At 41.6% G+C, this 17,022-nt stretch overlaps 2 protein-coding genes across 18 annotated transcripts in view; one reads left to right on the top strand and one right to left on the bottom strand.

The window, feature by feature from the left end:
• MTRF1 (mitochondrial translation release factor 1) overlaps nt 1–9,939 on the bottom strand; it is a 56,379-nt gene extending 46,440 nt beyond the window's left edge. The window contains exon 1 of one of the 2 annotated variants that reach the window (XM_044926860.1): nt 9,916–9,939. The gene's annotated coding sequence lies outside the window, so the exon portion shown is untranslated. Of the gene's footprint in view, nt 1–9,219; nt 9,351–9,915 lie in introns of those variants that run through there. The other variant, XM_044926859.1, reaches the window with a different exon arrangement.
• The window catches only part of NAA16 (N-alpha-acetyltransferase 16, NatA auxiliary subunit), a 65,625-nt gene continuing 57,939 nt past the window's right edge, over nt 9,337–17,022 (top strand). For 5 of the 16 annotated variants that reach the window (XM_044926855.2, XM_006076513.3, XM_025263051.2 and 2 more), the window contains exons 1-3: nt 9,338–9,639; nt 13,760–13,844; nt 15,493–15,597. In XM_044926855.2, coding sequence (XP_044782790.1) covers nt 9,586–9,639; nt 13,760–13,844; nt 15,493–15,597 — 244 coding nt within the window. In that variant the 5' untranslated portion in view covers nt 9,338–9,585. Of the gene's footprint in view, nt 9,640–13,759; nt 13,845–15,474; nt 15,598–17,022 lie in introns of those variants that run through there. The other 11 variants (XM_044926852.1, XM_025263049.2, XR_006543856.1 and 8 more) reach the window with 5 other exon arrangements.

Raw genomic sequence — 17,022 nt, 5'->3', positions numbered from 1 at the left:
TTTTCAACCTAAGTATCAGGCTAAGTATTTTTCTTAAATTTTTTACTTCAGGCTTGAATTCTACATTTCAAATTTTCATTTCAATGAATTGTCTTTACATCTTTTTCTACTAACAGTAGTCTTCAAATATCCTCTGCTGCTAAGTCACTTCAGTTGTGTCTGACTCTGTGTGACCCCACAGACGGCAGCCCACCAGCCTCCTCTGTCCCTGGGATTCTCCAGGCAAGAACACTGGAGTGGGTTGCCATTTCCTTCTCCAATGCATGAAAATGAAAAGTGAAAGTGAAGTTGCTCAGTTGTATCCGACTCTTAGAGACCCCATGGACTGCAGCCTACCAGGCTCCTCTATCCATGGGATTTTCCAGGCAAGAGTACTGGAGTGGGGTGCCATTGCCTTCTCCTCAAATATCCTCTAGAAGCATTAAAGTACTTTCCAACTTATTTCCAAATCCTCCATTGAGGAACACTCTGTAATCTATACTGTGTGTAAATATGTATCTTTTTATTTTTTTCTTTTTATTATGAAAAATTTCAAACAAGCTCAAAAATAGAACAGTAAAACGACCCCCTGTGCATTCATCATGAATTCTCAATGTTAATCAACTCGATTTTACTTGCCCTCCTCCACCTTTTCATACTAACTGGATTAATTTAAACAAATAAAAAACGTCATAATTTTCATATGTAAACATTTTTGTATATAGCTGCAGAAGATAAAGATTTTTAAATCATATGATCACTCTTAATAATTAAAAATAACTTCCTAAATATCAAATATCTACTTGTGTGCTCAACTGCTCAGTCATGTCCGACTCTTTGTGACCCCATGCACATAAGGTTCCTCTGCCATGGAATTTTCCAGGCAAGAATACTGGGTTACCATTTCCTACTCTAGGGGATCTTCCCAGCCCAGGGATTGAACCAGCATCTCCTGGGTCTCTTGCATTGGCAGGCAGATTCGTTACCACGGCACTACCTGGGAAACCCACAAAGAGCTAGTCAATGTTAAATTTCTGTGATTGTGTCAGCTTTTTCTTTCTTTTTCTTATTCTTTTCTTTCTTTTTTTTTTTTTTTTTGCAGTTTCTTTATTCATGTGAAAGTGGAAGTGTCGGTTGCTCAGTCGCATCTGACTCTTTTCAACCCCATAGACCTCTGTCCATGGACTTCTCCAGGCCAGAATACTGAGTAGGTAGCCATTCCCTTCTCAGGGGATCTTTCTGACCCAGGGATTGAATCCAGGTCTTTTGCATTGCAGGCAGATTCTTTACTGTCTGAGCCACCAGGGAATCCTGGTGCTTAAAGCACTGGTGGAGGAATTAATTCTGCATAGGCTAGTTCAGTTCAGTCACTCAGTCATGTCCGACTATTTGTGACCCCATGGACTGTAGCACGCCAGGCTTCCCTGTCCATCACCAACTCCCAGAGATTGCTCAAACTCTTGTCCATCGAGTTGGTGATGCCATCCAACCTCATGCTCTGTTGTCCCCTTCTCCTCCTGCCGTCAATCTTTCCCAGTGTCAGGGTCTTTCCCAAAGAGTCAGTTATTTGCATCAGGTGGCCAAAGTATTGGAATTTCAGCTTCAGCATCAGTCCTTCCAATGAAATATTCAGGACTGATTTCCCTTAGGATTGACTGGTTTGATCTCCTTACAGTTCAAGGGACTCTCAAGAGTCTAGAAGTTTAGAAGGTGCCATTTTTGCTGAAAGGGGAAGAAAGAAGTAAACTGATGGGTGCTGAGGGGCTGAAAACAAATGTGGATTGAATGAGTGAATAGATAAGGAGAAAATGTTGTACACAGAAACTGGCAAGTTAGATGCAGTTGAAGAGGAGGTATGCTGAGAATAGAAGGGTGCATGAGCTGGCTTCATGCACCATTCAGCAGACCGTTTACTAGACCATTCAGGTATGACCTAAATCAAACCCTTTTTGATTTATACAGTGGAAGTGACAAATAGATTCAATGGATTAGGTCTGATAGAGTGCCTTAGAACTATGAACGCAGGTTTGTGACATTGTACAAGAGGCAGTGATCCAGACTGTCCCCAAGAAAAAAGAAATGCAAAAAGGCAAAATGGTTGTGCAAAGAGGCCTTACAAAGAGCTGAGAAAAGAAAAGACGTGAAAGGCAAAGGAGAAAAGGAAAGACATACCCATGTGAATGCAGAGTTCCAAGGAAGAGCAAGGAGAGATAAGAAAGACTTCCTCAGTGATCAATGCAAAGAAATAGAGGAAAACAATAGAATGGGAAAGAGGTCTCTTCAAGAAAACTAGAGATACTAGGGAACATTTCATGCAAAGATGGGCACAATAAAGGACAGAAATGGTATGGACCTGACAGAAGCAGAGGATATTAAGAAGAGGTGGCAAGAATACACAGAAGAACTATACAAAAAAGATCTCCACATCCCAGATAACCACAATGATGTGATCATTCACCTAGAGTCAGACATCCTGGAATGTGAAGTCAAGTGGGCCTTATGAAGCATCACTACGAACAAAGCTAGTGGAGGTGATGGAATTCCAGTTGGGCTATTTCAAATCCTAAAAGATGATGCTGTTCAAGTGCTGCAATATGCTGCACTATGTTCAAGTGCTGTTCAATGTGCCAGCAAATATGGAAAATTCAGCAGTGGCCACAGGACTGGAAAAGGTCAGTATTCATTCCAATCCCAAAGAAAGGAAATGCCAAAGAATGCTCAAACTACCACACAATTGCACTCATCTCACACACTAGCAAAGTAATGCTCAAAATTCTCCAAGCCAGGCTTCAACAGTATGTGAACCGTGAACTTCCAGATGGTCAAGCTGGAGTTAGAAAAGGCAAAGGAACCAGAGATCAAATGGCCAACATTCATTGAATCATTGAAAAAGCAAGAGAGTTCCAAAAAAAATATCTGCTTCTGTCTTATTGACTATGCCAAAGGCTTTGACTGTGTGGATCACAACAAACTGTGGAAAATTCTTAAAGAGATGGAATACCAGGGAATACCACCTGACATGCCTCCTAAGAAATCTGTGTGCAGGTCAAGAAGCAACAGTTAGAACTGGACAGGGAACAACAGACTGGTTTCAAATCGGGAAAGGAGTATGTTAAGGCTATATATCGTCACCCTGCTTATTTAACTTATATGCAGAGTACATCATGAGAAATGCTGGGCTGAATGAAGCACAAGCTGGAATCAAGATTGCCAGGAGAAATATCAATAACCTCAGATATGCAGATGACACCACTCTTATGGCAGAAAGTGAAGAAGAACTAAAAAGCCTCTTGATGAAAGTGAAAGAGGAGAGTGAAAAAGCTGGCTTAAAACTCAATATTCAGAAAACTAACATCATGGCATCCAGTCCCATCTCTTCATGGCAAATGTATGGGGAAACAATGAAAACAGTGACAGACTATTTTCAGTCAGTTCAGTTCAGTTCAGTCGCTCAGTCGTGTCCAGCTCTTTGCAACCCCATGAATTGCAGCACGCCAGGCCTCCCTGTCCATCACCAACTCCCGGAGTTCACTCAGACTCATGTCCATCGAGTCAGTGATGCCATCCAGCCATCTCATCCTCTGTCGCCCCCTTCTCCTCCTGCCCCCAATCCCTCCCAGCATCAGAGTCTTTTCCAATGAGTCAACTCTTCGCATGAGGTGACCAAAGTATTGGAGTTTCAGCTTTAGCATCATTCCTTCCAAAGAAATCCCAGGGCTGATCTCCTTCAGAATGGACTGGCTGGATCTCCTTGCAGTCTATTTTGGGGTGCTCTAAAATCACTGCAGATGGTGACTGCAGCCATGAAATTAAAAGACACTTGCTTCTTGGAAGAAACGTTATGACTAACCTAGACAGCATATTGTAAAGCAGAGACTTTACTTTGCCAACAAAGGTCTGTCTAGTCAAGGCTATGGTTTTTCCAGTAGTCATGTATGGATGTGAGAGTTGGACTGTGAAGAAAGCTGAGCACTAAAGAATTGATGCTTTTGAACTGTGGTGTTGGAGAAGAGTCTTGAGAGTCCCTTGGACTGCAAGGAGATCCAACCAGTCCATCCTAAATGAGATCAGTTCTGAATATTCATTGAAAGGACTGATATGGAAGCTGAAACTCCAATACTTTGGTCACCTAATGCGAAGAACTGACTCACTGGAAAAGACCCTGATGCTGGGAAAGATTGAAGGCAGGAGGAGAAGGGGATGACAGAGGATGAGATGGTTGGATGGCATCACTGATTCAATGGACCTGAGTCTGAGCAAACTTCAGGAGTTGGTGATGGACAGGGAGGCATTGTGTGCTGCAGTCCATGGGGTCGCAAAGAGCTGGACATGACTGAGTGACTGAACTGAACTGAGCTTGCTTAGATCCCCTGCATCTTGAAGAGTGAATGATTATTAAGGAATCAGCATAGGTTTGCAGAAGGAAAGATATGTAATTGTCATTAGAACGTGGATTGTCTCTCAAAGAATCTGACTGGAGTCACTAGCATCAGCAATCAGTGTTATACACAAAACAGCCCTCTGAGTACAACAGCTCTTGGCTTCATGCTGGCCGGATGTTGGAGCCTCATTGTAATGGCAGAAAGACATCTCTCAATGCCGCCCTGATAGGCTACTAATCCTGGAAGCTGGCATCTCGTCTTCAATAACAGGTGGTTGTGCCTGCTGTAACAAGTTTCCTTGGAGTTAAAAGGTTATTGGAAAATGTCTTCTCATTTAAAAGTAATTTTAAAAATAAGGTAGTAGATTGCTAGAATTTATGATTTAGGAGGTGGGGCAGGTCTTGCTGATTCTAAATTTGGCCATGTGAGTGGGTAGCTAAAATGGGGTAGAAAGTGAAGTTCTTTGGATATGAAACCAAGGAACTGTAAGGCTAGGGATTAAAAAAAAAAAAGATTTTATTTTTTAGAGCAGTTCTAGGTTCACAAAAAAATTAAGCTGAAGATACATAGATTTCCCTTACAGAAATTCTTACATCTCCCAGGAGAGCAACACATTTGCTACAATTGATGAACCTACAGTGACACGTCATTATCACCCGAAGCCCACAGTTGACATTGGGGTTCACTCTTGATGTTGTGCCCTCTAGGTTTTGACAGTGTAGCCAGGACTATAGTGTCATACAGAAGAATTTCACTGCCCTAAAAACCCCCTTTGCTTCACCTATTCAACCCTCCTTCCCCCTAATGCTTGGCCTTTGGCAATCACTGATCTTTTTATTGTCTCCATAAATGTCTTTTCTAGAATGTCATATAGTTGGAATCACATAGTATGTAGCCTTTTCAGTTTGGCTTCTTTCACTTAGTAATATATTAATACATGTAATATTCTTTGATATCTCTTCATGACTTGGTAGCTCATTTCTTTTTAGCATTGAATAATATTCCATTGTCTAGATGTACCACAGTTTATTTATCAAAGGCTAGGGTTTTAAATCCATATAGTTACTGGAATTATAGTAGATGGATACTAGGAGTGAAGCTGAAATGGCAACTATTGTCACTTGGCAGATGAACAAATGAAGGACAGCAACCAACAGGAAAATGAGAAGAGAACAACAGATCTGGTGTAGACTCAAAAATAATGAAGGTGAAGTCTTATGATTGGGGGGGTGGGGGTGACGGGCAGTGGGATGGGAAAAAAATGTTGATTTCTTCCCTCAGCAGCTCCTACAGTATGTAAGCAGAGGAAGATGCAAAATGAGAGACAGTATCCTTGGTGAAGGGCTGGGTATCAATGAAGGTAAGAAGGAAAAGAATGCTCAGTGAAGGGGTTGAGGATAAAGCAAAATGCAAAGGTGTGGCATAGAAAATAGCAATAGGAAGATGAGTTTGGAGAGAAAACAAAGAGCCAAACAAACAAGAACACAACAGAAGTGACAGGACTGGAGGGTGTGAATCTGTTGGTTGGTCTCTCTCTTTTTTTTAAAGAGTCTATCTCTTTTTTTTTTTAAACATTAAAAAATACATTTATTTATTTTTTGGTTGTGCTGAGTGTGTGCTGCTCTGGGCTTTAACTAGATGTGGTGAGCAGGGGCTACTCTTCATTGCAGTGTGCAGGCTTCTCACTAGTGGCTTCTCCAGTGGAGCATGGGCTCTAGAGGATGTTTCTGCGCTGACCCAGGGCCTTTGAATAGTACCAGTTCTAGGCTGCATTCACTATCTGTGGTCCCATTGGCAATTCGTTGTTTTTGATGAGGGTTCCAACTTGAATCTTGGTGGTGAGGGTTTTTTGTTTATGCATCTCGTGGCATGTTTCAGCTCAGTTCAGTCACTCAGTCATGTTTGACTCTTTGCTACGCCATGGACTGCAGCACACCAGGCCTGCCTGTCCATCACCAACTCCTGGAGTTTACCCAAACTCATGTCCATTGAGTTGGTGATGCCATCCATCTCATCCTCTGTTGTCCCCTTCTTCTCCCGCCTTCAATTTTTTTCCAGCATCACGGTCTTTTCCAGTGAGTCAGTTCTTCGCATCAGGTGGCCAAAGTATTGGAGTTTCAGCTTCCATATCAGTCCTTTCAATGAATATTCAGAACTGATCTCATTTAGGATGGACTGGTTGGATCTCCTTGCAGTCCAAGGGACTCTCAAGACTCTTCTCCAACACCACAGTTCAAAAGCATCAATTCTTTAGTGCTCAGCTTTCTTCACAGTCCAACTTTCACATCCATACATGACTACTGGAAAAACCATAGCCTTGACTAGACGGACCTTTGTTGGCAAAGTAATGTTTCTGCTTTTTAATATGTTGTCTGGGTTGGTCATAGCTTTTCTTCCAAGGAGCAAGTGCCTTTTAATTTCATGGCTGCAGTCACCATCTGCAGTGATTTTGGAGCCCCCCAAAATTAAAGTTTGTCACTGTTTCCCCATTTCCCATGAAGTAATGGGACCAGATGCCATGATCTTCGTTTTCTGAATGTTGAGCTTTAAGCCAACTTCTTCACTCTCCTCTTTCACTTTCATCAAGAGGCTCTTTAGTTCATTTTCTGCCATAAGAGTGGTGTCATCTGCATATCTGAGGTTATTGATATTTCTCCCAGCAATCTTGATTCCAGCTTGTGCTTCATCCAGCCCAGCATTTCGCATGATGTACTCTGCATATAAGTTAAATAAGCAGAGTGACAATATACAGCCTTGATGTACTCCTTTTCCTATTTGGAACCAGTCTATTGTTCCATGTCCAGTTCTAACTGTTGCTTCCTGACCTGCATACAGATTTCTCAAGAGGCAGGACAGGTGTTCTGGTATTCCCATCTCTTGAAGAATTTTCCACAGTTTGCTATGATCCATACAATCAAAGGCTTTGGCATAGTCAATAAAGAAGAATAGATGTTTTTCTGGAACTCTCTTGCTTTTTCGATGATCCAGCACAGGTTGGCAATTTGATCTCTGATTCCTCTGCCTTTTCTAAAACCAGCTTGAACATCTGAAGTTCACGGTTCACATACTGTTGAAGCCTGGCTTGGAGAATTTTGAGCATTACTTTACTAGCGTGTGAGATGAGTGCAATTGTGTGGTAGTTTGAGCATTCTTTGGCATTTCCTTTCTTTGGGATTGGAATGAAAACTGACCTTTTCCAGTCCTGTGGCCACTGCTGAATTTTCCATATTTGCTGGCACATTGAACAGCACTTGAACATAGTGCAGCATATTGCAGCACTTGAATAGCATCATCTTTAGGATTTGAAATAGCCCAACTGGAATTCCATCACCTCCACTAGCTTTGTTCATAGTGATCCTTCATAAGGCCCACTTGACTTCACGTTCCAGGATGTCTGGCTCCAGGTGAGTGATCACACCATCGTGATTATCTGGGTCATGAAGATCTTTTTTGTACAGTTCTTCTGTGTATTCTTGCCACCTCTTAATATCTTCTGCTTCTGTTAGGTGCATACCATTTCTGTCCTTTATTGTGCCCATCTTTGCATGAAATGTTCCCTAGTATCTTTAGTTTTCTTGAAGAGACCTCTAGTCTTTCCCATTCTATTGCTTTCCTCTATTTCTTTACATTGATCACTGAGGAAGGCTTTCTTATCTCTCCTTGCTCTTCCTTCAAACTCTGCATTCAAATGGGTGTATCTGTCCTTTTCTCCTTCGCTTGGAGAAAACTTGACCTTGGAGTACAGAATGAAGCCAGGCAAAGGCTAATATAGTTTTGCCAAGAGAATGCACTGATCATAACAAACACCCTCTTCCAACAATAGGAGAGAAGCCTCTACACATGGACATCATCAGATTGTCAACACTGAAATCAGATGGATTATATTCTTTGCAGCCAAAGATAGAGAAGCTCTATACACTCAGCAAAAACAAGACCGTGAGCTGACTGTGGCTCAGATCATGAACTCCTTATTGCCAAATTCATGCTTAAATTTCCTTAAATTGAAGAAAGTAGGGAAAACCACTAGACCATTCACGTATGACCCAAATCAAATCACTAACAATTATACAGTGGAAGTGAGAAATAGACGTAAGGGACTAGATCTGATAAGACAGAGTGCCTGAAGAACCACGGATGGAGGTTCATGACATTGTACAGGAGATAGGGATCATGACCATCCCAAGAAAAAGGAACGCAAAAAAGCAAAATGGCTGTCTGAGCAGGCCTTACAAATAGCTGTGAAAAGAGAAGTGAAAAGCAAAGGAGAAAAGGAAAGATATACTTCTGTCATTATGGTGCATTTTATAAATGGCAGAAAAACACCCCAGAGTTGGAAGACCTTGGGTTTGAATCTTGTTTCTTCCATTATCATAGGCATTGTACAAAGAATGAGCTAAGGAGAAAGTCTAGGTAGACCTGGAGAATCAATGGCCTCCATGACACCACCATAATTCTCACTGACAGGTGTTCTATACTGTTGAGAATATTTTTCTTCGACATTTCAAATGTGCTTTCACATCAGCCCATTTCAAGTCCTGTCCAATGACCTCGCATACGTTGTGAATATTTGTTTGGTCTACACAGAAAAGGCTTGTCTTCAAGTCAGTCGAGGGGGAAAAAGACGGAAAACAAGTTCGTCCTACACCAAAATACTTACTGAGTCGAGTGCTGTTTAAATTCCTCACTGGACAGGAAAACACACACACACACACACACACACACACACACACACACACACACACACACACACACACACACACACACACACAAACGGACTCTGATCTAAGGCCCAAAGCCTCACAGGCAGAGCACAACAAAAGCCAGCGGCCTGTGAGCTGCGCCAGCGCGGGACTCCTACCGCATGCCGCGGGGGCAGGTGCCTGAGGAGACCGCCTCACACAAGCCCCGCTGGTCCTTGCCGCGGGCGCATGCGCGCGCCGCCACGCTCGAGGGGGGGGAGGGGGGCCTCGACCGCCATCTTGCCGTGCGCGGGACTCGCGCCGCGGGTCCCAAGCTTGGGCTTGCGGCCGCGGCTTTCTGTCCGGACCGCCTTCCTCTTTCTTCTGTCAGCCCCGGCCAACCGCCCTGCCCGGCCCGCCCAGCCCCAGCTCTCGGCCAATGAGCTGATCCGGGGCTCGCAGCCCGACTCTCAGCCGCGGCTTGCCCTGGTGCCCGTCCCGCAAGGCTGTGCGCGGAGGGCACCCAGCCTGCCCCGCCGGCCGCCATGCCCAACGTGCAGCTGCCACCCAAGGAGAACAACCTCTTCAAACGCATCTTGGTGAGTGGCCGCGGACCGCGCCGCTGGCAGCCCCGGGCTCGACGCGGCGGGGCCAGGCCGCCCCGCCCCCCTCGGGTTCTTTGTTTTTGTGGAATCCCGCACGCCCGCTTCGCCGGGCTGCCTCCCCCGCTGTCGTCTCTCTCTCTCTGTGGAGAGTCCTTCCAGGAACTTCCCGCTGCAGTCACTCTGGGCCTGAGCGCGGGGCGCGGCCCACGCGTGCTGCGGCGCCTGGCGGCCGGCCTCGCCGCCTCCTCTCCCCTAGTCTTCCGCGGTTACCTTTTGTCGTCACCCAGGTGTGCTGGTTCGCTGCTCGGTGTGGAATCTGTTGCACAGCGCGCGCTGACACCCGTGAAGGAGGGAGCGATTCTCTGGCGGGGTGGGATCTGGTTTATACCGGTTCCCGGGAGCTAAAACTTCGGACGGAGACCGACCCTCCCTTTGGTAGAGAGGTTTGTCTTCCTTTGGTGCTCAGTGTTTACCCTCTGAGAAGTCAGTGACTGGGGCTGCCATTTTTAAGTTATAAATTCGAGCACAACTGTTGATTGCTTTTTAAAAAAAATTATTTTTACTTTTAATTGTAGAATAATTGCTTTATAATGTTGTGTTGGTTTCTCTTATATAGCAACGTAAATCAGTCATAAATATGCCCCCTCCTCCTTCAACCTCTGCCCCCCGCCCAATCCCACCACTCTGGGTTGTCACAGGGAACTTGGATTGCGTTTAACTCGTACAGGCCCTGCGATGAGCTAAGTGATGAAAGCTTCTTGGGGTAGGTTGGCGTTGCACTTAAGGGAGCATTCACTTTGTTTCCTAGCAGAAAGAAACCTGGGAAGCAACGTGGAAAATGCGGTGAAAATGTTAAATCTTAATTTTATATGGTGCTTAGTGTTGAGCTGAAACTCCAATACTTTGGCCACCTGATGCGAAGAGCTGACTCATTTGAAAAGACCCTGATGCTGGGAAAGATTGAAGGCAGGAGGAGAAGGGGATGACAGAGGATGAGATGGTTGGATGGCATCACCGACTATAGGGACATGAAGTGAAGTGAAGTCGCTCAGTCGTGTCTGACTCTTTGCGACCTCATGGACTGTAGCCTACCGGGCTCCTCTGTCCATGGGATTTTCCAGGCAAGAATACTGGAGTGGGGTGCCATTTCCTTCTCCAGGGGAACTTTCCGACCCAGGGATCAAACCCGTGTCTCCCACATTGTAGGCCTACGCTTGAGTTTGAGTAAACTCAGGGAGTTGGTGATGGACAGGGAGGCCTGGCGTGCTGCAGTCCATGGGGTCGCAAAGAGTCAGACACAACTGAGCGACTGAACTGAACTGAACTAGTGTTGAGCAAATGCGAAATGAGTGTAAAAACCTAATTGTGGCAGAATGCTTCTTTCGACTTTACCTTTATTTTTTTCTTTATTTTACTTTCATTTTTCTTATATCTTTTTATTTTTCGCAATGTGGGGTTGGAGAAGGGAATTTTTTGCCCCTTTCGGGTGGGCTGGTTTGTTATTGTTATTTTTTTCGTTTAACGAAGCTGAAAAGTGTCAATGAAAAATCATCTATATAAATTGCTAGTTGGGTTTCAGGATATTTGCATTGTACATGAAAGATGACAACGCTTTTTTTGTCTGTGGATATTTTCCAATTCAAATCACGTTATCAGGAGCACAATGAAAAGCAGCTAATTATATTCTAGTAAAAAAAAAAAAAAAACACGTTGCAGAGTTCACTTTATCCGCCCCCCCCCCCCCAAATTGGGAAATGCTGAGCATTTTTTCTCAGTGTGTAGTTTTTTAATAAGCTTACATGACTTTAGGAAGATGCTGCAAAATGAATTATTTTGTCATCTCAAATTGCAGTAAGTGTGGGTAAAACTTGGCTGTGACAAATTCCATAGTTTTCAGAAGCCTATCATAGAATTATTTTTTTAGTTTGATTGTAGACCAAACTAAAAAAATAATTTTTAGTGCTTTGCCACCAACAGTAACTTTTAAATGTTAATTTTCATTGTATTTAAACATCCATACAAGTTTACCAGGTGTTTATCAACATAGTTTGCATGACTTGTTCCTGCCTATCTTATTTCCCCAAACTGGCTGTTAGCATTTTGTTGAATTTTGGAACTACTCCATGCCCTCTTTTACAGAGGAGACAATCAAACCCAGGAATAGTAAATGACAGTCTAAGGTTCTCTGTCTGGTTAGTAGCTAAGTTGAAACTACAATCTGTTTTTTCTACTAAGTATATATTCTTTATTGAACTTAATAAGACTTTCCTATAACCTGAGTACTTGGATACTGGAGATGATTACCTGGGTTTGAATTGTGGCTCTGACACCAGCTGTGTAGACTCAGCATCTATGCCTCAGTCTCCATCTAAATGGAGATTACATGTATCCCATAGTCTTTAAGTAAAGACTAAATGAGAAAAGCACCTGTCACATAGTAAATGCTTCCAGGAAGTGTTAATCATTATTATTCCTGTTGTTGGTAGTATGATATTATTACTTCCAGATCACTTGGTAAGGCAGAAAAAAACAGTATATTTCTCTTTTTCCTCTTCGCCAGTGGTTCCTTCTGCTTGTTTTTTTCTTGTCTTTGTCAGATGAACTCCTGTGCCTAGATTCAGATTGTTATTTTTTAAATTTTTATGTTAAAATATTTTTGGAATGGATAATATACTAGCATGATTCAAAATTCAAAGTTTTCCTGTCCTGTCTCCCCAACCACTAAGGTCTCTCCCCCAGAGGCCATCAGTAAGCCTCAAAGACTTTTTTTCTATGAATACTTTTCTGTTTCCCCTCCAGATGCCACCCCTGTTGGCAAGAATTAATCTCTTTCTTCTCCTTTGCTGATCCTGCTTTGTTTTAAACTTAGAAGATTGTACACATTGACTGTGTTGAGCAGTGCTTATTTGTCTAGAATCTGAGGATGCAGCCGTGTTTAAAACAGGCAGGATCCCTGTTCTCATGGAGCCTACAGTATGATGGGAAAGACACACACTAAGTAAAAACAAATAAGTAATAATGTCAGGAAATGATAGCACTGTGTAGAAAATAGAGCAGTACGGTAGAGTGTGTATGTGTGTGTGGAGGGGTACAGTCAGAGGCTGGTGGTGTTAGAGTGGTCAGGTAGATGATGTGGAAAACTCGATCATCAGCCATGGGAAGGTCTGGGGAAGAACAACATTTCAGAGGGTAGAAGGAGCACACGTGCAGAGGCCTTGAGGTGGGGATGAGCTTGGCATGCTGAGTACTAGGGAAAATAACCTATAACCGCAAGTGAGAGGTTGAGTTAAAGATAAGGTGTTCTCATAGTTAATGACTGTGGAGGCCAGGCATGGTTACTTAGCCTGGCTGGTGGCATTTAGGAAGAAAGAGGTTGCTTACATTTGTGTTAGAGTAATTGATGGAAAGACCATGGTCTTTGAAGTCAACCCAGAGTTTGCAACTAGGCTGACCCACTTATAAACAAATTTAATGAACTTTTAAGTTTCTGCATCTGTGAAGTGGAGATGATGACACCTACCTTAAGGAATTGTCATGAGTCATAACAAGTTTTGTACAGACACACATTAGTTGCTCAATAAATAGCAGGGTTTTTTTGTGTATATGCTTTGGTTTCATTCTTGAAGTGGCAAAGGCTTTTAATGCTGTTTCTAGTATTTTTCTTTGTGATCACATATGTTTTTGCTTTTGGATTTTGAATAAGAAAGCTATAGCAGTGTATTGATTGACAATAAGGGATTTTTAAAAAAGTATCTTTATTTTCAAATATTTATTTATTTGGCTGCACCAGGTTTTAGTTGCAGCATGCGCACTCTCAGTTGTGGCCAGTGGGCTCTAGTTCCCTGACCAGGGGTTGAACCTGGGCTCCTGCTTTGGGAGTCTTAGCCTCTGGACCACCAGGGAAGTCCCAATTTTTTATTTTCTGTAAAAGTGAGAATACTCAGATACCAGTAAGTAACAGAGGTACACTTCATGTTATAAGTGATATAAGTTGGTATAAAACCTTTCCATCACATATGTTTTAAACCTAATAAATTTAGAATTTATATAATGCAATGAAAAGTTATTTCCATGTGTATTCATTTTGTATAATAATTTTTCTTTTCTTTTTCAGAAATGTTATGAACAGAAGCAATACAAAAATGGCCTCAAATTTTGCAAGATGATTCTTTCAAATCCGAAATTTGCTGAACATGGAGGTATCACCTGTGAGATTCCTTTGAGAAAATCTAATTCCACAATCAGATGGAAAGGATTTCTAACCGTGAAAGAAGAATACTTCCCACTTTGCATGACCTCTTAGAGTCCATACATGTTTAACTTTTTAAATTATGCCTCATATCATTATTATTCTAGATTATTTTCTTCAGTATTATGCTTAGATATATTTATAGACTTTACTTTTATTAATAGATGAGAAATCGTTGATCTGTTGGTAAATAAGAGACATATATCTCTACTTTTATAGACCTGATTTCATTTGTTGCTTTGAGTAGGACTTATCCTTTGATTTCTTATGTATAAAATTAGGACAATATTTGCAACACCAAAGTAGAATGAAGATACAATCAAATGCATTTTATTTTTTGGTAGATGTATTGTTAATATATCTGCTGATCTTCATATGTAAATAGGATATTACTGATTTACATTTGGATTATCTTGGTTCTTTAGCACTGAGGTCTGTATTTTCTTGTCTGATCCTTTTTCACTGGTGACCAGTGCTTGGTAAAAGGATGAATCAGGTTAGACATGTAAGTTATGGTCTTATAGCAGAGGAAAGCCCACTGGGTCTCTGAATATTAGACTTGAGTAATTCTCGAGACCATCTTTTTAGAAAAATAGCCTGGCCCTACTCAGTTTCTAATCATGCTTAAAGCATTCCTTGAAGGAAGTGGAAAGAAGTCTTTTGTTTCATAGCATTTTAGAAATTAAAGCTTATTTTCAAGCTATTTAGCAATAGAGTAATGTTAGTCACTCAGTGGTGTCCGACTCTTTGTGAGCCTGTGGCCTGGAGCCCGCCAGGCTCCTCTGTCCATGGGATTCTCCAGGCCTTTATCCAAATGGCAGCTTCTGGGGAAGTTCATTATGTCAAAACAGATAAAATAAGATGTTTGATCATAGGAGCCTGAACTGCTGGATCACCGTATTCTGAAAACCAGAGTCCGTAGAGATCATCTTGAAAACCATTTATCTTTTGTAATTCGGTTTTGTGGATTATTGAGAGAATTATTTCATTCTATATAATCTTCCATTAACTACCTTAAACATATTCTTGGGTTAGTTACCAGTCACACAGTCCAGTGTTGTGCTTTTCAAGTGCAAACTGATGTTAACTAGCCTAAGTGGACTTTGTTGGAATAAACTTAAAACCAAAAATGAAGTCTGGTCCAGTATTGAGTAGGGTGACTTTTAAATTGTATACATCACTTTAAGGTAGATTGAGTGATTTTGTGGAGTATAAATCAGATTGTTAGATTCTTAGTAGAATTGACTTCAGGTGAAAGGTGAGGTTGGCTGCAGTAGATTTAACTCAGCAGGACTCAGGACCCTGCTATGTTACCTTTTTTCAGCACAATAATCTTAACTTCGTTTATAGAGTCTTCAGGAAGGCAGAAAGCTGTTTACCAACTCAGTTCCAGCCTAAGGAATTTCAGAAAAGGATAGGGCTAAACTTTAAGCAGATACATAAATATATTTTTACTTTTTTATTTGGAGAGAAGTTCTTCTAACTATAGGTTTAAAGAATGGATATTGTACTCGTTGGTAGATCTCATATATTACAATATTGCTAAGAGAATAATTTGAATCTTTCATGGGTAAATACAGGTTGAAAATGTTTTTCAGAGACTTTGGCTATGAAAGGATTAACATTGAACTGCTTAGGAAAAAAAGAAGAAGCATATGAATTTGTTCGTAAAGGACTTCGTAACAATGTGAAGAGTCATGTCTGTATCCTTTTGTAGTAGTTGAGTAGTTTTAATTTTCATTTATTGTTTTCCATTTACTAGTTTTTCTAACTCTAAAAACTTCTGTGGAAAAATTTTAAGCTGTAAGAAAGAGTGAGTTTAATGAAGTCTATGTACCTATTGTCCAGCTTCAGTATTATCAACATTTTTAATATTAGTTTCATCTGTTCCCTACCCTTTGTTTTTTGTTTATGGGAAGATTTTAAGAGGAATCCCTATGCACTGTATATTTACTGCAGTTGTACTTAGTGTAAGAGAAAAGTAATTTTGATAATTGCATGTGTGTGTGTGCACGCACGCATGCACTCACTCACTCAGTCATGTGCGACTCTTTGTGACCCCATGAACTGTAGCCTGCCAGGCTCCTCTGTCCATGGGGATTTTCCAGGCAAGGATACTGGAGTGGGTTGCCATTTTCTTCTCCAGGGGATATTCCTGAGCCAGGGATCGAACCCACATCTCCTGCGTCTCCTAAATTGGCAGCCGGATTCTTTAATGCTGCGCCACTTGGGAAGCCAACTTTGATAATTTTATGTGACTTAAAACCCATTGTTTTTTTCATACACATTCATAAGCAGAGTGATAGTTTCCCCATTCCAAATGACTTACCTGTATAGTAAACTTTGTGTTCCTTAAAAGTTCCTTAAACTTTGCTTTAGAAATCTTAGATGAACATTCAAAAGGAACTTGTAAGATAGATTGTATTTAGTATAACTATCATATTGATTCTTCAACTTGGTTTTTGCTGCACAAGGACTTGGCTGTTACTTCACTGGATACTTACCACTACCCAAGTGTGTAAGGAAACAAAAATATTCTTTAGGGATGGATCATTGAAACTGTTTTAATTTATGTTTTGCTTGTCTGTATACTTACTCAGAATTCACGTATTGCCCTTTTATGTTAATGTTTTGCATTTAAATCATCTAGCTCTTGACCAGTATTGAACATCAGTAGTCTTAATGGTGTTTTCTACATATTTAGCTTAGGGTTCTCTCAGAATACCAAATACTTATTTCTTTATCCCAGTGCTTACCCCAGAGTGAAGAGAAAGGGTGTGTAAGTGTGATAGTTTTTGTAGCTCCAAGATATACTAAGACTTTAATTTATATTAAATAAAAACTTACTTTTTTTTGTGGTCTTTAATCACTGCTACTGCTGCTAAGTCGCTTCAGTCGTGTCCAACTCTGTGCGACCTCATAGACGGCAGCCCACCAGACTCCCCCGTCCCTGGGATTCTCCAGGCAAGAACACTGGAGTGGGTTGCCATTTCCTTCTCCAATGCATGAGAGTGAAAAGTGAAAGGGAAGTCGCTCAGTCGTGTCTGACTCTTAGCGACCCCATGGACTACAGCCTACCAGGCTCCTCCATCTTTAATCACTAGTGAATTAAAAACATGTTTTGTAGT

The sequence above is a fragment of the Bubalus bubalis genome, chromosome 13, assembly GCF_019923935.1.
Source record: "Bubalus bubalis isolate 160015118507 breed Murrah chromosome 13, NDDB_SH_1, whole genome shotgun sequence".
In the NCBI taxonomy this organism is placed as follows: Eukaryota; Metazoa; Chordata; class Mammalia; order Artiodactyla; family Bovidae; genus Bubalus; species Bubalus bubalis.
This window is presented reverse-complemented; position numbering and strand designations above follow the sequence as displayed.